At 32.8% G+C, this 23,505-nt stretch overlaps 1 protein-coding gene across 5 annotated transcripts in view; it reads right to left on the bottom strand.

Annotated features, from left to right (window-relative positions):
• Nucleotides 1-23,505, bottom strand: part of MYCBP2 (MYC binding protein 2, E3 ubiquitin protein ligase) — a 190,414-nt gene that overhangs the window by 31,603 nt on the left and 135,306 nt on the right. For 2 of the 5 annotated variants that reach the window (XM_012723218.1, XM_012723216.1), the window contains 8 exons: nt 22,352-22,474; nt 18,749-18,904; nt 10,692-10,793; nt 5,599-7,242; nt 4,888-5,057; nt 2,807-3,051; nt 1,219-1,386; nt 473-630 (listed from right to left, as the gene is read on the bottom strand). In XM_012723218.1, coding sequence (XP_012578672.1) covers nt 473-630; nt 1,219-1,386; nt 2,807-3,051; nt 4,888-5,057; nt 5,599-7,242; nt 10,692-10,793; nt 18,749-18,904; nt 22,352-22,474 — 2,766 coding nt within the window. The remainder of the gene's footprint in view (nt 1-472; nt 631-1,218; nt 1,387-2,806; nt 3,052-4,887; nt 5,058-5,598; nt 7,243-10,691; nt 10,794-18,748; nt 18,905-22,351; nt 22,475-23,505) is intronic. The other 3 variants (XM_012723217.1, XM_012723219.1, XM_012723220.1) reach the window with 3 other exon arrangements.

Here is a 23,505-nt window from a genome sequence, read left to right as displayed (position 1 = left end):
AAAGAAAGAAAGAAAGAAAGAAAGAAAGAAAGAAAGAAAGAAAGAAAGAAAGAAAGAAAGAAAGAAAGAAAGAAAGAAAGAGCATTTGGTATCCCCAAATGTGTTACCTATTCAGTGGTAGTAGCTGCAGGAGATTTTTTATTGGGGGTAGGGCGATAACTGTGAAAGTTTAGATCATTGGAACTGCTAATTCACTGAAGTGTAATAAAAGAGATAATGGCTATTATAGTGCCTTAGATACCTAATACGTAAGTATTTAAAGAAGTCATTCTTGAATAGTCACCAGATGACCTCTGAATGTTTTTTCCAACTGAGGCACAAATTTTAAGAGAGGCACATTTATGGCTGTGTCAGAAGGACTATGTACTCTAATTTCAAAGAATCCATCCTTCTCCCTATAAAAACCAGATTCAGAACCCTGTATATAAAACAATTAGGTTTACTCAATCTTCCTATTTATTTTTATACTTACCAGTGTCTCCACTGTTGACTCGTCTTCTAGGAATGGCTTTGACTCGTGCAGGTAAAATGGAGTGTTGTTTATCATATTCAGAGGCAACAACTGAGTATGACCTTTGGAAGACAGTTCTTTTTGCAAGATCAGTATCAGTTATGGGGCTAGTTTCCAAACTAGATGGAACAAAAATAACAGAAAAATATTTAGAAGGAGAAAAATGAAGTATAATGTATTTTATTTTATAATAATATAGCTAAATGTGAGAATCTGAATTTCATGTGGAAAAACATAAATTGAGAGCAAACTTGATCATGTCTTTTAAGAAATAATTGTAGCTTTCCAAATACACAAACACTGTGTGATTAAACTGTGAACTGCATCTTTTTGTTGGGGCTAGCCAGTTTGTTTTCTTTTTTGGTTATTTATATCCAAATGAGTGAATCTATCTGGTAGTTGTCTTTCCCTTTATGACTATGTCACGTAGCACCTCAAGTTCATATTGTTATAAGACACTACATCTGCTTTTTTCATACTGTTCTAATAGTTAATCAATTCAATGTCCTTCTGAGACAGAAGGATGTACAAATGAATTGTCTCCCATCCAAGTACTAACCAGGCCCAACCCTGCTTAGCCTCTGAGATCAGACGAGATCAGGCGCGTTCAGGGTGGTATGGCTGTAGACATGAATTGTAATACTCTTTTAGTTAAAAGTCTTCTATCAAACATTGGCCATTCAATAGAGAGTACAGAACTAAAATACCTTGGTGGCATAGACTTCATATTGCTCTCTGGTTCTTCAAAAACATTAGGACTAGCATCAGGAGTTACTGATATATATGGGGCAGGTACAGATGTTGAACGTAGATATCTCATTTCATCCTGGAATAAGTTGTCATCTTGATAGCCCACAAAGTTTTCATGATGATGTCTGCATTAAATCAAGCCAATAACTTAAAATATGATAGCAATACAGATACTTTTCATGTTTTATTATTATTCTTTGTAAAAGAAGCACATGCAAACCTATAATTAAAAGTGAAGTATTAGAATAATCTTAGAATTAAGTAGAAATAAATAAAAGTCTAATAATTTTACATATAGGTGTTTCAGGTACCACCATTTCAAATTCAAAATTGAACATTTTTTTATTCCTTTGGAAAACTTTTCTTGTTTTCTAGTGTTTTAGTATATAGTTAATGGTATTTTACAATTTTATTCTTTCATTTTTAAATAGGGACAAACAGCTGGTAAGTGTACCAGATGTTCGCACTAAAGCTACAGTTTTCTTGCATTTGGCATACCTGACGATTTCAACCTCAGTCTCAAGATTCTTCCACTATGTCCTGGTGTTCATTTGAGTCTTTATACATATAGTTTACTCTACCAGGAATAATTTCCCTTGTGTCACCTGCTTGATTCATTTATATTTATCATACAAGATATTAAAGTGCCAGATTCCCTGCAGAATGTTTTCTGATTTTCCTGGGACTACTCAGACACTCACCATCTCTTATACTCTTAATAGCATCCTATGCGTACTGCCACTGTAGCACTTCGCATACATTTTACTGTGGCAACACTCACTTACATCACTGTGCAAGCTTTAAAGGTCCAGGATCACCCTCTTCAGGGCTTTGTTACCACACCACACCCACCACCAGGTACTCATACTCCCTACCATAGTCCAAAGTGCCCCCTCTGATTTTCCTCTCCTCCTTCTGTACCCCACACCTCATAACTTTAATTCTACAGTCAGATTTCTTAAGTTTGTTATTTGTTTTGTTTCACCATATCCCATATATGTAATATCATCTTGTATTTGGCTTTCTCCTTCTGACTTATTTTGCTTAGCAAAATCCCTTCTAGCTCCATCTGAAACTCACCTAACATTTGTGAAATTTTATTTACATGTTTATCTTCCCGCCAGAACGTGAAACTAGGAGTACTGGTACCTTCAAGGTGTAGCACAAAACTGTTATGCAGCTGTTACTCATTTAAATATTACCAAGATGACTTAAAAATGAAAGAGTTCTATAGTTTCACTTAGGCTTTCCCCATTTTAACATACTGGGGTCAGTCAACTAAAAAGTCAAAAGGTAGCTGAAAGTGTTACTTTCAAGGATATATTTTATAGTAAGAATAATGCAAACTGACGTAGCACTTACATGCTTTTTAAAAATCCCTACCACCATGAAGTATAACAGTCATATACTGTTCAAGGTAACTAAAAAATTAATTTTTTGGAGGTCTCTTTATTGTAAAAATACATAATGCAGTGTAGAAATTCATAGAATTGAATTTATTAATCAACAATATCTGTTAATCAAAAACCCACAAAGGGTTATTACCTAGCTAATGTCTGCAGGTAGAGACAAGGCATTTTAACAGGAAGGTCCTCAGAAATGCCTTCTTTCACACTGGGGAGCTGCGACTGGAATGGCTTTGCAGGATGGTAACAGAGGATGCTTGGCTCTGCTGCACTGCTCAACGACAGCAGGAACAGGGCGTTTGCCTTGATCACCTGATGCGCTTCCATGGTGGGCAGGGCACGGGGTGTCTTGACTTGCATGGGCTTCCTCCTGGATTGCTTGACCTGGGAAAGAAAAACCTGCCATGATACTTCACTACTTTTATTCAAAATTTTCTTTCTTACGTATTATGAGCTCGTAAAAAAATTACTAAAATCTTGTAGAGCTGTTTTAAAATAAGATTACCAAAAACAACGTTCCTTTCATGCATATCCTGAACAGACAGAAACTGTTTAATATTGAATACTACTTTCTCTCCTTGTGGAGAAAAAAAAAAACTAACTAGGAAAATCTAAATGTAATTATTTTTTCAAAAAGAATATTCTGTTGTACTACATGACATACACTTCAGTGACATCTTTAAAGACAGAGCACCCAACGCCACAATAGTGAAGGCAAGGATCAACAGATGGGACTAGATCAAGTTAAAGAGCTTCTGTATAGCAAAAGAGACATTACAAAAAACAGACAGCCCACTAATTGGGAAAACATTTTCTCACACGAAAGTAGTGATAAAGGACTGATCACAAAAAAATACGGAGAACTGATGAAATTCAACAAAAATAAACAACCCCATCAAAAAATGGGCAGAAGAGCTAAAAAGACACTTCTCCAAAGAGGAAATGCAGATGGCCAATAGCATATGAAAAAATGTTCAACATCACTCATAATAAGGAAGATGCAAATTAAAACCACAATGAGATACCACCTCACCCCAGTGAGAATGGCACATCTTCAAACAACTAGCAACAACAAATGTTGGCGAGGATGTGGAGAAAAAGGAACTCTCCTGCTTTGCTGGTGGGAATGCAAACTAGTACAACCACTATGGAAAACTGTTTGGAGGTTCCTCAAACTGCTAAACATGGAGCTTCCCTACGACCCAGCAATCCCACTCCTAGGTATCTACCCAAAAGACACAAAAACACTGATTCAAAAAGATACCTGCACCCCCATGTTTACTGATGCTTTATTTACAATTGGAAAAACATGGAAGCAGCCCAGATGCCCAAAAGTAGATGACTGGATTAAAAAGATGTGGTACATATACACAATGGAATATTACTCAGCAACCAAAAAAGAGAAACACATGTCTTTTGCAGCAACTTGGATGGAGCTGGAAAAGATCATGCTTAGTGAGATAAGCCAGAAAGAGAAAGAAAAATACTGGATGGTTTCACTCATAGCAGGAGTATAATGGACCAGGCGAGAAAATAACAAGAATAATGAACAACCATATACCAGAGACATTTTGTGGGGGTGGAGTGGGGAATGGGATCAAAAATAGGGGGTTGGGGAGGGATGTGCATGGGATTATGGTGATGGCACACGGGTGACTTGGTGATGGGAAACCCGCAGGGATTACAATTGAGATGGGAAAAAAAGATGTACAAAATGATGTAAAAATAAACTGTTATAAAAAAAAAAGAATATTCTGTTGTGTATGTAATTAATAAGAATGTTTAGTTAGGTGTGCCACTACATAAAATCTTGAGTGTTTATGAGTATTACAACATAACTAGGGATTAAGAAAAGAGAAGTTAGAAGAGAGTAGAAGAGAAAGGGAAAAGAAAAAAGGAGAGTTAAGAAAAAGACAGAGGGAAAACTATTCTAGTATTGAGTAGTACGTAATTAATAACAAAGAACTACACAGTAAACATTTTCAATAAGGCATATGTACCACAGGTGAGCTGTCCTGTTATCTCAAAGATATAAATACATAATTTATTTCTATAATAAAAACATAATTAACTTTTAAGAAAAATAACCAGTATTATATTATTCTTGTTATAAAAGCTGATCTTTATCACCTATGGAGTTATCAATATAATCGACCATAAGAATACTTTTATGAAGCTTATCCTTATCATTAGCATTATACTTAGAACAGAATAAAATACCTTCTCCCTTGCAGCTGCCTGTTTTTCACGGAGGTATTTTTCTCTACAGCGATCACATACCAGATACCATGTGCTTCCTCCTATGCCACCATCACCACAGTTGCCAGCCCATCCGCCACAGAAATGCCCAATGCTATTATAACCCTGTCCACCAGCATACCGGCCACAACCTTGAAACAAAAACAAGAATAAATTTTTAACATTCTAAGTGTCTCTAATAGTCTCCTCTTTGCCATTTATAATGACCGTTTTAACTTCTCAAAGTAAGCAAAATGAGGAAGCAAATGTGTGGCTTTTTTCTAAGCTTTTTTTTTTTTTTAAGAAAAATAACTATGCTTGACTCCAAAAATAATCTGCAAGTTTTAATAGGAAAGCATTAAAACCAAATCAAATATTAGGATCTGCCCTATGAGCACATATATGTCTTTTTTTCTTTAAAGCACCCTTTCAGTAAAACAAAGAACATTTAATACTTCAATATTTTAGAACATGAAACAGTGAAATATACTCAGTTGTTTTACCACCATACCACTAGAATTTTTTTTTTTTTTACAAAATCTTGTATTAACAGTATATTTTAAAATTATATCTCAGATATTATAAATTCTGGGTAAATTTCCCTATACTTCAACATAATTCATAGAACAGTCAACTCTAAGTTATCCCTTTCATTTTTTTAAAAAAGTACTTAGATTTAATAATCTTACTTACCTGGGTGAGCCTGTCTCATGTGATATGTCACTGGGTATGGATGTGATTCTCCACACAGCTCACAAATGGTATCTTTCTCTGGTCCTCCCACCGCCAGCTGGGCCATCTCACCAAACAGATTTCCCCTGGGTCGGACTTCGGTCTTTTCTTTTTTCTTCTTTTCTTTTTTGGCCTTTTTATTCTCTTTTTCACATTCTTTCTTTTTAAGGACTGCACAAGAACCAGGACTTGGAAAAATCATATTCTGGGAAGCTGCTTTGATAGTAGCCAAAGAGATGTCTTCCCAAAAAGCCACTAAATGTTGTAAAGTTAAGGGAAGAGGAGACTTAGATTTCATTGGATGATGCATGGACATTTCAAAAGTGGCTTCAGTTTTTCCATCCTCACATTTTTCATGCAGGGGTGGTTCTTTAAGCATAGACAACACCTTATTTTTGTTGATACTACCCATTTTAGATATATCTGGTCCATGAGGTGCAATATTAAACATATTCAGTGCAGATGATATTTCCAGGGAATGTCTATTTTTTAATTTGGTTTCCTTTTCTTCTGTAGGTTGTTGGCTATTTAAACTACTTCTTATAGGAGCATGTTCTTTGGAAAGATCAGGATTAAATTTCAGGAAGGAAGAACAAGCCATTGCATCATGAACTATGCCTTCATGCCACAGAAAAGAGGCAAAGACTGCTCTGGCACACTCAGCTACAGAAGGAGACATGGCTTGCTTGGCTGGCTCTAATGGTTTGGACCCCTCTCCTTTGAAAAGAAAGCTAGACTTTTCCTTTTTGGGCCTGGTGTGCCTATTAGCACACTTTCTACTTATTTTGGGGGATGCTCTCATTTCCTGTTCATCTTTCAGTGGTGCTTTTCCTATGCTAAAATGAACTTTATTTGAACCTTCATCCACACTCTTAAATTCACTGTTTTCATCACAGGTGCTATCTGTTAGACTATTTGTTTTTAAAGTACTTGAAGTGCAGACTTCAACAACCTCACTGTGAAGGTTTTCTTGTACCACATGGGGAGAGGGAGCTCTATTTTCAGATCCAGGGGACTCTTTAGGGTCCTTTGGTACTGATTTTGCTTTTGGTGATGTTGATCGTCCCCTTAGTGGTTCTGTGAGGGGCATTTTCTTCTTGCGGAGGGTATCTGGATCAAGTGTGTACGAGTCTGATTTGGAACGTTCTCGAGGAGGATCAAGTTTTGTCTTAACAGGAGCAGTGCTCTTTTGAGGTAGATTTTTCTCATGTGGCGAGGAGGAGCGTGGTGAGCTAGCACCAGAAGGGCTAGACCTATTGGTGGGGAGAGGCTTTGGCTTAGGAGATGATGACCGAGAACCTGGTCCCGGGGATTCAGCTCTGAAGCTAGAAGATACTCTCCCATCAGATTTTAGTGTCTGCAAGGTGTTATGGTTTGGGGACAATGATCTACTATGAGAATCAGACCTCAATTTTGCAGCATCAGATTTCAACATGAGAGATTCACTTGCTGATAAACCTTCTGTTCCCCTGGGCTTCTTTTGATCAGTAGTAGTCCGGCTCATACGACCATCAGATTTAAGTGATCTGCTGTGTTTGGAGGGTAGTTCTGATTTTCCTGATGTAGAGACTGGTCTAGAAGATGTTGAGATAGTTCCTCGGTCACCTGCATGGTCCATTTCATAGCAAAATTTGTTAATAAAATTATAACTTACTGATAATTTAAGCCAATAAATGCTGCAACAAAATTATAGCTAAAGTATTTTAAATTTCTTATCATAGACAAAAATACTTGAAGAACAAAACAGCATAAACATTTCTCATAAAAGTTTAATTATATCATTATATAACCATTTCTATAAAAACTATTTTTACAGATATAAAACAGATTGAACAAGTAGCACCAATGCACCAATATGAATTATCAGCTGTATCTACATCTCAGTTACTGTGCAATAATTGGAACTGAAATTCAGTGAGGGACTAGAAAGAAAAAACTCTTTATTTTGAAATAAGCTATTATAAAAGCATGCTTATTTTCATATATTTAATAGTCAACCTAATTTCCAATACAGTGATACTTCATACCCTTATTAGGTAAGTGGTGCTGGTCCTACTGACTTAAAAAAAACATGAATTTATATTTAGATCTTATCATTCTCAAATATATAAACATAGTTAGGTTAATAAAAGCTGCTTGGGACATACTCCTTTCAATAACTGGATTAGAGGTACAATTAACATGTGAATGTCCTAAAGCTGTGATTTAGTGATGTGTAATTCAGATAGCCTATTAGAATAAAAGGGTTGTATTCCAGGAGTTTATCTAATTCACAAAATGAACTGATTAGATCTTAAGTTTTCTTGCTCTTAGAGAAAAGACAAATGGTAGGGTCATCAGAATGAGAGCACAGGTCTGAATTGTGAAGCCTTGTGACAAGGACTCAGGACACTGCAAAAAAAGGGGGGAAAATAACCTTCTTTCTCTAGGTAAAATTGTAGATATTTTTACAAGAGTTCCATTTGTTGTGGGCATCTCATTTAGACTTCCCTTCCTACTTCAGGTTTTCCTTCGAGGCTGACCCTCTTTGTTTGTGTCCTTTTTTTTTTTCCATAAAACAGAAACTTTTATTTTTAGTGATAGTTGCTAGCAGGAAAGCAATATGATGTAAGTAATATGAAATCTGTAGATCTTGCTAGTAAATTAGATAAAGTTGTTAACTGGCTGCATCGCTGTTATGGTCCCCCCCCCCTTTTTTTTTTAAGGTCTGCAAACAAATGTGAATAATGTAGGGAAATGTTCCTTTTACTTGCTTACAGTGAGTATACATGTATGTGCATACATGTTTGCTGTCATGCTCTGTTATCTATAGGTCAAGTCAGCACTGCCACAGAATCTGCTCTCCTAATGGAAGACTCACAACATCTCCTATTTTTGTCTGCTACTCATCACTGATATACAGAATGGGTCCTGGAATACTGTTATGCTCAATGAGTATTTCTTGAAGTTAGAGTAAATAAATTCTTATTTTTTTCTCTTATGCTATTCCCAAAACTTTGGATTCTCTGAAAATCTACTTTTCTAATTCCAATTCCCAAGCAACAGGCAAGAGGAGGCAGTAGCCCTTTGTTGTGTAAGGGTTAGATCTTTACAACTGAGTAGTTCTGTAGTCAAGTAATGAAGAAAGGCAAATAGCCCATTTAGGACATACTGGTTAACTAAGTATTTATTTTAGTTGCAATATGCTGTTGTTTAGAATAATTACTCCTATTCTTTGAGTGAATAAACATAATTATATTGAATATAATGCTTTTCAGTTTCCTACAATTATTATTCTATCATGAATTTCATTTATCTATGTGCTCTTTTTATATAGAATAAAATTGGGCTATATTTGGGGAAACGAGTGAAAACAATCACACTTTTACTGATGCCTCAGTAAAGCACAGAAACAGGTGTTGCAGTCTTGATTATAACTTCTTTTATACTGTGTAAAAGTAGTTTAAGAAACAGCTTCCCATCTCATCTTGTTATTATAGTAAAGCAGATTTTATAGACAAGTATATTGCATTTGGTAAACTTAACTTAAACATCAGCCTAACATTGCCTAATTTGGAGTATGTGATGGTGACTGAACACTGGGCTTTATCAATTATCAGGAACACCACTTGTCATAGGCTAGCAAAAATGTTAGGCAAAGAGAGTTAGACAAAAGCACTTGCCTATCTTTATTCATATACCTCTAGTAGTGGTAAATATTTTTATTTTAGGTATATGACTGGGAATAGTTGAGTCCAGCCATAAAGCAGAATTATTTCTTCCTGAAATGCATTTATTATGCACTAAGCTTTTTTGAAAAATGTATTTTCCAAAATATACTTCATATACTAAAAAATGTTAAGTTTGTTAAGTGTGGTAAACCCATACACTAAGTTACTGATGTTTATCTTCTTCATTTGGCTTTAAAATTTTGAAGATATAGTAAATGCTGCCAAAAACTGTCATGCTGTGATGGTTTAACATACCAACAAATAAAATGCTAAATATAAACTGCTAAATATCTTTAAACCACATGCAATACTTTCGCATCTGTCACTTAAGTTAGTTTATATTTATCATATGTAAGATTGAGTGGTAATAGACAAAACATTTTCTAATCCTGAAGGAATTCTGAAGAAACAATACAGGATAGAAATTTAATGCATTCAAAAAATCAGGAAAAATGTTAAATGTTAAGCTTTCATTCATTAATGACCTGCATAATTTTTCCACACCAAAATCATTAGATTATATGATCTCAAATTCTAATATACCATAATCCTGTACAATACATCACAATATAGTATATATTACACAATTTTGCATTACCCAGATCTGGTTTCATAATACTATTCATTAAAGTATAATATTATATAGTATCATTGTGAATTGTACAAAAGTGAAATGTAAAACTTTTATTTATTACTTAAAAAAACTAGTAAATACTTGAAAATTTACACCATATATTAACTACTGCTGCAAAATTTCTTTTTCATAATATTTTCCTAAAATACAGGATTATAAAAGTTAAATATTATTTTAAACAAAAGTATGTAAATCCATTTCTATCAAAAAGGCATCTATATTTTAAAAGACAGGGCCTATTTTCAAGTTATCTGATATTTGATTCATTGTCAAAAGTTTAAACATATCTAAACTTAAAATATTATAGACCACTAAGAAGTACTATAAGAAAGATAATGCTAGACAAGATGCTTTATACTTTATATGCATTGTCTTATCCTGATAACAATAATTTGAATAACTTTTAAATTGGACACTTCTTTACATATATTCTATCTCATTTTTAAAGACCGCCATAGACCTGATATTAAGTAAGTGTAATATTTAACCTACAGATACAATAAACATGCAATATCAATTAGAATAATCAACACTATAACATTGAAGAGATATGTTACAGGTTACCCAAAAAGCACATTCTAAATAAAATGGAAAATTTTATTCTTAAAAAAAATGGAATGGGATGAAAATGACTGAAGTGAACTGAAAACTTCTTTAGTGAAGCCTATTTTTACTGAGAATGGCCCAGCCATGAATGCATGCATACCCACCCTTCAGTTTGTGAGACAGAGATGAGAGAGCAGAGGCAGGCCCAGCTACACCATAATTTTTGTAAATGCGCTCACGAGAAGCAAGGTTGCGAGATGGTGATTCTACAGTGGAAAACATTGGCAAAGAAGCAGCACAGGTTCAATGGAAAAAAAATTAGCCAAGAACACAAGCAAAAACAAAGCATTTCAAATGGTAGGTAAATATTAACTGTTATAGTAAAGTTTCTATCTGCTAAAATTTTCAACATTTTTTTTATTTCTCTAAAATTAAAACTAAAAACAAGTGAAACTAATTAATTAGTTTGCATTAATAATGACGGCTCCAAATGTGTTCACTTAAAGTAAGGTTCATTGTTCTGTAAGTCAAATTTGAGTAGATCTTTTTAACCAATATTTCTTTAATTCAGTTTTCTTTAATTTGGTGGCTCATTTATAAGTAAGAGCTTAAGCTTACAAGTAATTTTTTTTTTTTTTAATCGTGTGAGACATGGTTTTTTAGTATGGACACATTACTATGGTTTTCCCAGGTGTGCCTTAGGATGAACCAAGTACTTTTCTAAATCCACCTTCAGTGAGAAATCTTAGGGCTAATTCCAATATCTCGTGTTTATTCTGTAGATGTTAATAGATTCCAAATTATTTTATAAAAATGTTCACAACACAAAGCAAAGAAAATTTACAAGTCATAGGAAAATGTTAGACATGTTAATGATTTACCATGCAGAGAATGAAGCACTTAAAGTAATGTTATTTTTGTCAAAGAATTAATTGTTTAATGTGTGGACTTCTAAAAGCAACATGCTAAGATAGGTTTTCTAAATCTTAAAAAAAAAAAACACTTTATTTAAAAGTTTAACAAATGGTAAACAAAGTAAATATAATCAACTGAACTAAATTGAAGTAGTAAAGAGAACTTTCTTGCTACTAGTGAAATAAAAAATTGGATACAACACACACTCTTTTTAAAACAGAAAATGTAATGATTTAAATTCATAATTATAGCCTAAATTAAAGATTACCATAAACTAAGAAATAATTACAGGTAAGGTACTGAGTATGTGTATCATCAGTTTTTGTCACTGGGAATATAATATTATGGAGTGAAGTCCTTAATTTCAAGTGAAAAGAAGAGCAATGAACACATTATATTTATTTATAAGTTGTGATAAACTTGGAGTTCATGAGCATAGAGATGTTAAGTAATAGTCCACATCACTCAGGGTGTAAGGTCTTAGAAGAGACAAATATGCTGGGATGTTCCTAAGAAAACAGAATAAAGGAGAATACAGAAGAGAGACAGGAAATGAATTGTTGAATAGGTAGCAAACATCCAGCTGGCAAATGAAGGTATATCAAGGAAGAAAGTGAATTTAACCCTGTTAAAACACTGCTGATGGTAAAGTATAATGAGAGCTTAGCAAAGAAAGTAATTTCTATGGCAATGGGGTCCTTGCAGTGGATTCAAGAAAAGGGTAAGAGTGAATGCTGAGATGTCATATACACATTCCATCAAAAATTAATCTAAGTTAAAAAAATTATTTTTCAGTAGCTTTTTTCAGCATTATTTTTGAGTATCCTTTTCTTAGAAGTTTATAAAATCTAGTAAGTGGCAGGCACTGCAAAAGGAATTAAAATGCTACTTAAATCTTAAATAATACATAGTCTGCAACTATCATTGAAAATACCAGTTAAGAGGTGGTAAGATCTGAATGAGGGAGTTAAGTCAGGGAGAATTCAAACTCTCATGCTTAAGGATATAGTCTGGTGACCTGGTGGCTATATCTGTGAGACTGGGTTTAGCAACAAGATACAAGAACAAGAAATCTGAATAGTATAGCTCAACTGGAAGCAAGTGTAAACATAAATGTGAAAATAGCAGAGATATTTACTGTAAAATAAAATTCTCTTTGAGAAGTGTAAGGACAAACTTATAAAAGGAAAAATCAACATAGTCTTGAAGTCTTTTCAGTATTTTGCAAATCTATAGAGGCTAAGACTCTGAGAGAGTAAGAAGAAACACTTTATGAAAGTCATTTGCAGCAACATAGGTGGAGCTTGAAAGGATAATGCTAAGTCAAATAAATCAGAGGGACAAAGATAAATAACAAGATGGTGTCACTAATATGTGGAATATAAAGTAACTGAATCAATAGTCAGATAAAGACAAGCTGAAAAAGTAACCCTTGGGGGAGAGGTGCGGGAAGGAAAAGAAGAAGAAGAAAGGGTGGCATAAGGGTCTCCACATGGTGGCAGAACATGGGCAAGTTGGAAGCAGATGCACTATGGTGGTAGCACCTAATGAGGATATCCCAATGTCACTTCAGTTAAAAATGAATAAATAAATTTTAAAAAGTCTAAACTAGATTATTATTATTCAGGCTGGGATTGCAACAATGTTTGTTGTTTGTACTTAATTTTTACAAAATTTGCTCAAGTATATTTTAATAAAACCATAGTGAACTCTGTATTCTTATTTTTCAATTTTAAAAAAGGGAAGCAGTTCTTACAAAATATATTGATATTCATGCACAAAAGAAAATCAATCAACTTGTAGACAATTTGATCTTGTTCTTTTCAAGTTCTTATTTCATAGAAAAATGATCAATTGTTCAATTAACCTCTGTAGAATTCTGACTCATTTTTGTGTATCATATAGTTAATTAAAGATAATAAAATAAAAAAAAGCAGGATTTTTCTCTAGTATCCATTCAAAGTCAGTGTTGCTTGCTTGGCACAAATATACCTTTAATAACAATATGGTTCTTTATGCATCATTTATTCTTTGTTTTGGAACCCAAATACCAAGTACCCTAGAGTACATCACTAACTGTTCATTGTAAATTGTACTTTAAATGTTTATCCCCTGGTTACAGATGATAGTAATGACATAACTTTTCCATTTAATTAGAAACATTTGTCTCAGTTAAATAAAGACAAACTGTGCTTGCTATGTGTTATCAGGATCCTGACCGTGTCCTTGAGACTATAACTTGAAGAATTATGGCACCAGTAACTATCTTGTAGCAGCAGACAAAATTACAGTTCCAGGGTTTTAAAAGTTTACTTTTCCCCATTGGTGAGTCAACAATGATTAGAAATGTGAAATTTCACAAATAAAATTCAGCAATCAACCTGAGAACAATAGCAAGGTTGATCACTCACAAGTTCTGATGTAAATGTCCTTAAATATTTCAAAAATATCACACCTATAGCATAAAACTCACAGCAGTTATTTTAATAAGAAACATTTTAGCATTAATTTAATTTAGCATTAAATTTGTTGATTTCCCAAGATGTGCAATTTTCAAGCCATAATATTTTCAAATTGTTGGTAGGTGATAAAACTACAAACAGGACACTAGGAAGGCCACTATGATGAAAATACGTTATATTCAAGAGGTCAGATGTCTAATCACATTGCATACATAAATAGCTGTCCCTGATACTCAGAAAAGATGAAATCGTATTTTTCAGTCTTTTAAATGTTTACCATTGTCTTTCCCTGACCTTACTGTCTATACTGTAGTATTTCACATGCTAAATTTTCCCCTAATCACAATTTTAATTGAAACAACACTAGTGTATAACAGATAAGTAACAATATTTTTAACAGAATATTCCAGTGGAATACTACAAATGATAGTTGGAGGAAATTTTCTTCAAGTGTCTATTGTTTCTTGTATTTTTTAGTTCTGACACTTGAAGAGGCAGTACCAATGACAGTAAAATATTTATTATATCAGTAAAACTACTAATGCGACCCTAAAAGAAACCTGAAAGAACTTGAGGAAGTTTTACAAATAAGTCTCTTGACAAAGTTCAACTTTCACTGTATTCCACTTGTGCTGTACATGTATATATTTTTTGACATGTAAGAAAAATTAATTCTACAGTTCCTTCACAGATAAGATTTCATAAAATCATATGAATAATATGAAATGTTTCTGATTTTCTTCATCAAATTTAAATCCCAATAGTTGAAAACATACCCTATAAATAGACCTTCAGATATTTTTGACAGAATATATTCATACAGACAGTGTAATTTAGATATTCTGGAAAATAATTTACTTTAAAAAACTAGCTTACTGGTTTTTGAGGAGACAATATATATAAATTAAATCTTCTATTTGGCCAAGAGATCTGAGCAACCAAACATTGTGCAGAAAATGATTTCCACTTCTGTTAAATGTTTCAGATAATTTAAAAGAAGGTGACAGTAATAATAATCACCTTCTCTTAGCTATGACAGCTTTCTAGACAGACCACTTTCAATAAACTATCACTACACTATCAATATATCCAGAACCACAGTAAATGTGTCAGGAGAAAAGTGAAATTATGTGAGTGCTAAGGGAGTTTATGACAGAACAGGAACTAAAATTTACTTACACAGATGCTAGTACACTCAAAAAATTACAAAAGATAAAAGCTAGAACAGTAGCTCCACTTTAAGATAAACAGAAACAAGCTTTTCACTAGGGTGTAGAAAGACCCATGGACGAAAAGATATGAGGATACCCACCAAATACAATGTGTCTATAAGTAATTTGCAGGCATAACTACACTTGCATAAAGCATACGGTAGCCTACTAATGAGTATGTAATGAATCCCAGGTAAATTTAGTTAATGGTTATAATATTTGGGGAAAGAATATCACTTCAGAATTTGTGCTGGTTGACAAAGGAACATTCTGAGCAAAATTTGACCTTTCTTTCAAAAAGAAAGACTTCAAATGTTTTTAAGAAAAGATAAGAATTATTCATTAAACAGTAACTTGATACAAGAGAGAGCTATGTATGCTCTCAAAAATAGTAAATCTGGTTTTCTACAAATTGTCTATAAGTTGCAAGGGAAAAAGTGGTAACTTTACATCAGAGAAGTCAGTCACTACAAATAAGTTGAGAGTCCCTTTTATTAAAGTCCTAGATTTGCCAAGACATTGGACAAGTCACAGAATTTATCAGCTCTAAATAAGAACTGTATGGCTCTGAATCCCTTGAACACCAGAAATTAATTTTACTATCACATGATATACTTCTTAAAAAAAAAACTGAAAGAAGGGTGAAAGGGAAGAGAACCCCAAGTAACAAGGATAAAGGTCTGATTTAAAAAGTAAGTTTGATGGGGTGGTTATAACACAGGCGTATGCACACTCATCAAATGCATACACAAAGTAAGCATTTTCTTATATATTGGTAATACCACAATATAGTCCTAACAAAAAACAATAAAAGGATAAACACTGAGTTTTCTAAGCCTGAGTAGGGAGGTATACTACAGAGCAGCGGCTTCAGAGAACAACAAAAGTGGCATGGCACTTTTATGTTAAAAAACATAAAAATTGCTTTTGAAATTTAATTATAAAATCATGAGAACGTTTTAATCATTCATTTTTATTAAAAATGTATATATGAATAAATTCATGGTGTAATTCCAATGTGTCTGTTAATAATGCAATAAAATAATTATAAATCAAATAATAATAATAAAAAGAAAGCTAAATATGTTATTTTATTAAATAATGAATGTTCTCCACCTTAGCCCTTTGGAACCTTATTGCTCAAACTCTTACTATTCTACTTCTAAAAACTACATGATTTTCAAATAAAAATTTCATAACATTAAAGGAAAGGTCTATATACACACTCCTCTTTTTCTCATGCTTATAAACTATAAAAATAACTATTCCAAACACAACTAATAATACCCTAGTTGTTAGAACTAAATATAAACAGAAGCTTAAGAAACAGATACTTAGGAACAGATTTTGCATTATCTATCAGCAGTAAAGCTGAATATTGAAAAACATGGCCTTTGTAGTCAATAGAACTGATCTTACTTTCTGGCTCTATCATATTACTATAGAGGTTTCTATGGCAAGTCATTTATCTTCTCTAACCTCTGCTTCCTATCTGTAAAAATGAAGACACTATCTCAAATACAGATGTATAAAAGTACTTAAATATAGTGTTTAGTACAAAATGGTTGAATATCAGTATAAGGAAAATCACAAGAATATAAGATAAAAGTGATTCTCATTTTACTCTCATCCCAATGGTAAAGGAAATCCCCTATAAGTCTTCTACAGTAGGCGAAATGTTGCTGGGCTAGATGGTTGTGAAGTTCTAGAATAAACACCTTACTCAGGTAGTCTTAACAACTGCACTCTGTCACTTTCAATTTTGCTAATAGGATATGATGAAAACAATTCCAATTTATTTCCAAACTATAAAAATGACTTTTAGATTCTATACCATTTTTAATTAAGCTAAAGTCAGACTTATGGTTTCTGGAATTTGGAAGTCAAACTCCAGTGATACACTGCTGAGAATAAGGTTTATAAAAAGATCTAAGTGATTTCTTAATGTTGGAGCCCATGTAACTAAATGATTTGAAAATCAGTAATGGAGACATTATTAGGTCACAAATTCAAATTTGCTCCAATGTGGTGGTAAAGGAAGTGAAAAGGCACTTTAAATATGCATACAATTATATGGACACAGTCTCAATTTGAAACCTGTATCTGTTGAAAGAGACATATTTGGTTTTATTATGGTCTTTTTATTTCTAAATATATTATCCACATTAAATTTTTAAGCAGAACAAAAAGATTCTTATTTTTATTTCTTAGTCTTCTTGTCTACTCTGAAATTATCAGGGTAATTTCCTTTATAAAATTTCATATCTGAATTTTCTGCCTAATGGTTATTATTTTTCCTTTCCCTCACTTTGCTTTTACATTTTAAATTTTCCTGTAACTTGGATATATCAGTTGCTCAAAATAATAAGTAAGTTAAGTCTACACTTCTATTTCAGCTTCCTCTAATGCTTATCAAGAAAGGAAAAACTATTTTTATGCCCATGAAATTCTTATTTTAAGAATATTCTAGTAAGTATCATGTCATCTCTGATATTAGCTAAAAATGGTACTACTTATATTTCCAAACTAATTTATTAAACTTGCCTAATGCATGATACAATCCTTAAAAAGTTCATAATTTGCGTATTTAACTTACATAGACATCATAATGAAAAACATTATTTTCTAACTATCCTGTACCTAATAAAAACTAAATGAGATGGCTCTCTCTTATGCAATCCTATTAATGGTTATCCGAAATTTTTGTATTAAAAATAACGTAGATAGACCTAAAAATGTTTTTTTTTTTTTTTTTTTTTTACTAGAGGCAAAGAGATCACTCACTTGATTTCAAACAATGGGTTATGAGTGCTGAGATTTTCATGAATTATGTCATTTCAGTCAATGTGATTATGTTTCAGGTAGTTCAGGTAGCCAGCATGTAAAGTAAATGTCAGAAAGAGCATTTTGCTATCCTACTGAAGGAATTTTGAAGAAGTGTATATAGAAGACTCAGGAGGTTATTAAGAAAAAAAAAAAGTATTAATTGTAATTTGTTTTGGTCTATTTTTTCATATCAAAACTGCTATGATGGATATAGGGTTACAGTGACCCTGGAAGGCAGAACTGGAATCAAGTGATGGATGAGTTTAATGTATTAAGAACAAGTATCAACCAAATGTAAAGAAACAATTTAAGAAAAAATGGAGACTTAAGTTGCTATATTTCTCATGAATACCACCCTTACTGAAAGAAACCAATCAACCTGCCCATTGCAATCTCTTGCCTACAACTGATAAAGTGAAAAAGGTTTATTCTCTTGGGGCATTAAGTAACAAAATTCCAAAGCAAAGTAATGAAGTTATCCTTATAACTATAATACTCAAGATGTCATAAAATTTTAATCAGATATTTTTCTTAACATGTTTATAGTGTGTATTTGTTTATACTGTAATTAGAATGTATAATAAGTCTTATTTGAATAACTACACTTAAAAGTAGGAAAAAAAAACATGTCTTAGCTGCAGATCATCTGACCTCAGAATTTTCTTAAATGTTTCAAAAATGTGGGAAGGGATAACATCCTCAGTAAATATAACCAGTCAGGTGAGTTGATAAATAAATAACTGATAAACAACTCAGAACAAAGCTTCAGAAATGGCTTAATGAGGCAGGTAAGGCTGACAGACTTACTCTGAAGCTGAGGCTGCTGGAAGGAAAGGGGCTGTCCGAACACAAATGGGCTGTGGACTAGGGAAGAGGGAGGTTTTGCAGCTTGATCAAAGATGGAAGGAGCTGGGAGATTGGGCCGTGACTGAATGGAATTCAATATGGCACTCAGTTGGTCACCTGCAGTGGGCAAAACAGTTAAAACTACAACTTGTAATTTCTTAACATCCAAAACGGCAAAGTAAATGGTGCTTTATGACATTCCAATAAAGTTAAACACTAAGTAAAACTATTCTAATTCAATATTCATGGAAGTTGGTGATTATTATCCTCAAAACTAGGGACCACGTTTTACATGTTTTTTAATAAGGAAGCACCAAACCAAATCTTAAGATTATAGCCCACCTCAAAATCAAATCCATTTAAATTCATAAGCAATATCTAGCAGCAGCATGGGAGAATATAGAGCCTATGAAGAATCTATAAGTTGATTCAATACCATACAAGTTTAAATGAAGCTCATTTAAGAAAATGATGACATCTACAATAACTAAATCACTCTGCCTCATCTACAGAATACTTTATAATATGAGCAGGATTTTTTTTTTTTAATTTAGAATTTAAATAAGACAAAGTGTATGTTTTAACTTAGTAACATTGACATTGTAAGTATAAATTACTATTTTTCAGACTTTTGTATGACTAGGTTATATAAATATCTGTAAGATCTATAATATAAATAAGAACATGAGTGATATTAATTGGAAAGTGTCTACAATATGAATTCCAGCACTTTAAATACAAAGAACTTTAATAAAAATGTTTTTTTAATGAAACTATTATTAGATGGAGAGTAGGTCTTTATTAAATAGCATAAATGCATGCTGAAAGAAGAAAGGAGACAAAATATACAAATTAATGCAGAAACTGGAAAATAGTACTCTTCCAGCTTTATTCCTTAAATATAACCAGGTCTTATAATTGAAAATCTCAAATGAAGCACCAAAATAGCTATTTTATGAAAAGAATTATATACACAAACTTAAAAATCTTTACTTAAACATTAATGTCATAGATTATAGAAAGGATTCTAAGTGATTAACAATTTTATAAAATTGCTTTAAGGAGGGGCCTCCCTGGAAGCACAAGGGGTAAGTCTCAGCACTATGAAGCTATCAGCAGACACTGCAACATGAGTCCCATCCCCTGCCAGGGAGCTGACCCATATGGCACAGTAGACCTCTCCTGTCTAACCTACTGCTCCCCTCAGCAGTCTGTATTTCAGGCAATCCAACTGTTTTGTTCCCCACTCTGTGGTGAATCCTCTGACCACCTGTACCTCAGGGCTTGTATGCATACATAAATCAATCTAAAAAAAAAAATGTTTTTAAGGAAGAAAAAGGCATTTTCCAAAAAATAATATTTTAAAATATCATCTTCATTTATTTATTGTCGAAGAACTGAGGTGGGGGCCACAAGTACTTGGGGGTGGGTGGGAGGATTTATCAGAGATAGAGTAGGGAGCAGAACAGGCGGATCCACTGAAAAATACCGCTAAGAGAGCAGCAGGCCAAACACGAAAGGTCTAGCTGGGGATGGAAATCAGGCTGTAGAGCTGATAATGCTGAGACAACCTCCAGCCACAGGAGAGGCTCCACCCCCCAAAAATGATTTCTTAATGTTGGACAGTATAAAGAATTAAAAGTAGGAATTAATGCTTAAGATGGACTTAATCAAATTTTAGTTTCGTAGTATTTGTATATTCCATCTAAGTATTTTAGAAGTCTATTAACAGGTACAAAATAGTTTAAAATAATATTAGTACAATCATACTTTTAAGATAGTATTAGCACAATCACACTTTTATTTAATTTTTAAAATATTTATTTATTTATGCATATAAGAACTGAGGTTCAGGCTAGAGGTACAAGTGATGAGAGGATTCACCAGAGACAGAGGGGGTACAGAACAGGTGGAATGACTGAAATACACTGCTGAGAAGAGCAGCTGGAGAGACAGGAGAGGTTTGCTGCACCATGTGGGTCAGCTCCCTGGCAGGGATTAGAATTCGTGCTGCAGTGGCTACTGATAGCTTCATAGTGCTACACTTTAATCTGTTGCATCACCAAGGAGAGCCCCAATCACACTTTTAAGAGTACTTTGCTATTGGTATTTAAAAACAAATTGTTCTCAGTAATGTCTGTGTCTCTTGAAAGCTGATTTTTATTTCTATGGTGTTTTAATAAAGTATATTTTACAACTGATTTATTGTGATGGCCATCAGTACCATTTAGACATTTTAGAGACTGAAGCATACAATCTCAATTAAACATGGCTTTAAAAGAGAATAGTACCAAAGTATGTTATGGGTAAGTAAACACAGGTTTTAATTTAAGGATTGCCAATAGCAGAAAGAAAGACATGTGAAGAAAACACTACCAAGCAATTACCCTATGTAAGAATGAAGATTTAGCCTTTAGTATAAATTAATGAAATTTGAGCTATCAGAAATGAGCAAGCAAGCAGTATCTAACTAAGCCTGCAGAATAAACCAAAAAAAAAAAAAAAAAAAACCAAAACAAGGATTTTGAGAGGAAGTGTGAAACCCCAGATCGGAAGAGCACACGTCTGAACTCCAGTCACTGCTCGACATCTCGTATGCCGTCTTCTAAAAAAAAAAAAAAAAAAAAAGGCATGAAAAGCCAAAAGAAATCTTGGGGCTAGGCATTAGGCATTTATAAAAACAATTTGTGCAAATTACTAAAGGTACCCAATAGAAAGTAACTTTATTTTAAATGAAATATTTCCCACACAAGTGACATAATTTTGCATTTTGTTGAATATTTTATTATTTCACTTGCATAATGACACTGTATTTATTCTTTGAAATTGAATCCTGAGAATTATTTCCATTAGGCTATCTTATCCCTCCTAGCTGTCATTCAACTGTATGTTACCTGCTGATAATATGGCTGCTTTGAAGAAATCGGGATCACTACATAGGAAGAACACAGAGGTGTGTGAGTGTACACAGAAATGCAAGCAGGTATAAATTATTTCAAAATAACTACTGATTAGACTGTGCATTATGTTGATCTTTTTTATTAATGCAGCCAGTGTACATTTTAAATTCATATGGTATAGGAACTTTATAATCCTTTTTTTTTAACTTTCTGATGTCATTATACATACCAAACCTAAATATATTTCATATAATTCTAAGACAACTACAGCAGCTAAGATAGATATTAAATGTCACACATTTTTATTAAAATTTATTGGTACAATATTACTTGAAAGTAAAATTGATAGTAATCTGAGTTTAAACGGTTGTTTCGGAAAGTCCTTTGTTGCTCATTAACATTACTTTCAATAAGTGGGTTATTAAAAATATAATTCTCTTAGTAGATATGGTGACAGTTTTTATGATGTGTTTAAAGTGAATGGCTTTAAAATTGGAAAAAATAAGCAAGAATGCTTATAAACACATGCTACAACATTCTGAGTACCAGTTTCCAAGGGAAAAAACTAACTTAAAACTTTGAGGGTAAATAAGAAAAAAATGTATAGAGGAGATAAAAAAAAATTAAAGCAAGATAAGTAAAAGACTTGCTTTTAAACACCTACCTTTATTATTTCCAAGTCCATAATCAAATCCTTGGGCACTGCAACTAGCCCCTTTATTAAAAGCTTGTACTGAGAAAGGGCTTGGAGGTGGAGTTTGAGAATTTTGATCCAGAAGAACTTGTTCTATAATAAAAGACACAACTATAAAATTAATTTCTCATGTTTTAGTTCCTATTCAGAGAAGAGAGAAAACAGCAAGGAAGAGTTTATGATAGTTATATTAAAAATTAACCTCACATTTTAGATTTGACAAGTCTAAAAACCAATTAATTCATCTTGACAATGATATATAAAACCTTTCTCTTGCTGATCAAAATCTAGAGTGAAATTTAGAAATGAGAGATATGCTATTTTAGAGCCAATTTACTTTTACATATCACTGAATGTAATTCAGGAATTGTTATATTTGTACAAATTTACATACTGACATTTTAAAAAATTAAAATGGGTATTTTACAAGCCAGAAAACAAAATATTTGGTACATCAGTACTCAAAATAGGAAAAAGCTTACAAAATTGTAAGTATCAAAAAGAATTTTCACTTGTAAAATATTTCAAGTTAACTTCTTTTTAAATTTATTTAAAAAAATTTTCCTATGAGGAAAATTCAACTTTTAAACTTACTTTTTCCATATCCTTATCCTTACTAAATAAGGATAGTTTCCCTCAATGAAAGAATGTAATACAGAGCTAGTAACACATCCTGAATTCAAACAAATGTGTCAGTATCCTCTTTTCAAGACAGAATTGGCAAATATTATATACCCAGCTTACAAACTGCAAAATTGCAACGCTGAAACAGATAAACTAAGTTTATCTCATATTAACAATCAAGAGGTTCAATATTCTATCTGATTATACTAAAAACATTAGTACCATAATTATAAAATCATATTAATTCTAGGTAAATAAAAGACAAAATATCCACCACATAAAGATAATGAGAGAAAATATTTACTCCATTAAAATAACAGAAATAATGAAAAGTTTTAAATATATTTTAAAAGATCAATATCCACTGGAGAGATATGGATACTAAAAGAATGTGGTGTTTTCTTCCTACTTATGTTAGAATTTTGCTGTCCAATGGTAATGTATGGTCTATTCCAGTACCAGCATTTGTAGATATATTTCAAGAAACCAGTCCTACCTAG

This window comes from Condylura cristata, unplaced genomic scaffold (genome assembly GCF_000260355.1).
Source record: "Condylura cristata isolate star-nosed mole 26May11 unplaced genomic scaffold, ConCri1.0 scaffold00010, whole genome shotgun sequence".
Taxonomy (NCBI): domain Eukaryota; kingdom Metazoa; phylum Chordata; class Mammalia; order Eulipotyphla; family Talpidae; genus Condylura; species Condylura cristata.
Note: the sequence above shows the minus strand (reverse complement) of the source record. Positions and strands in the feature narration are given on the sequence as shown.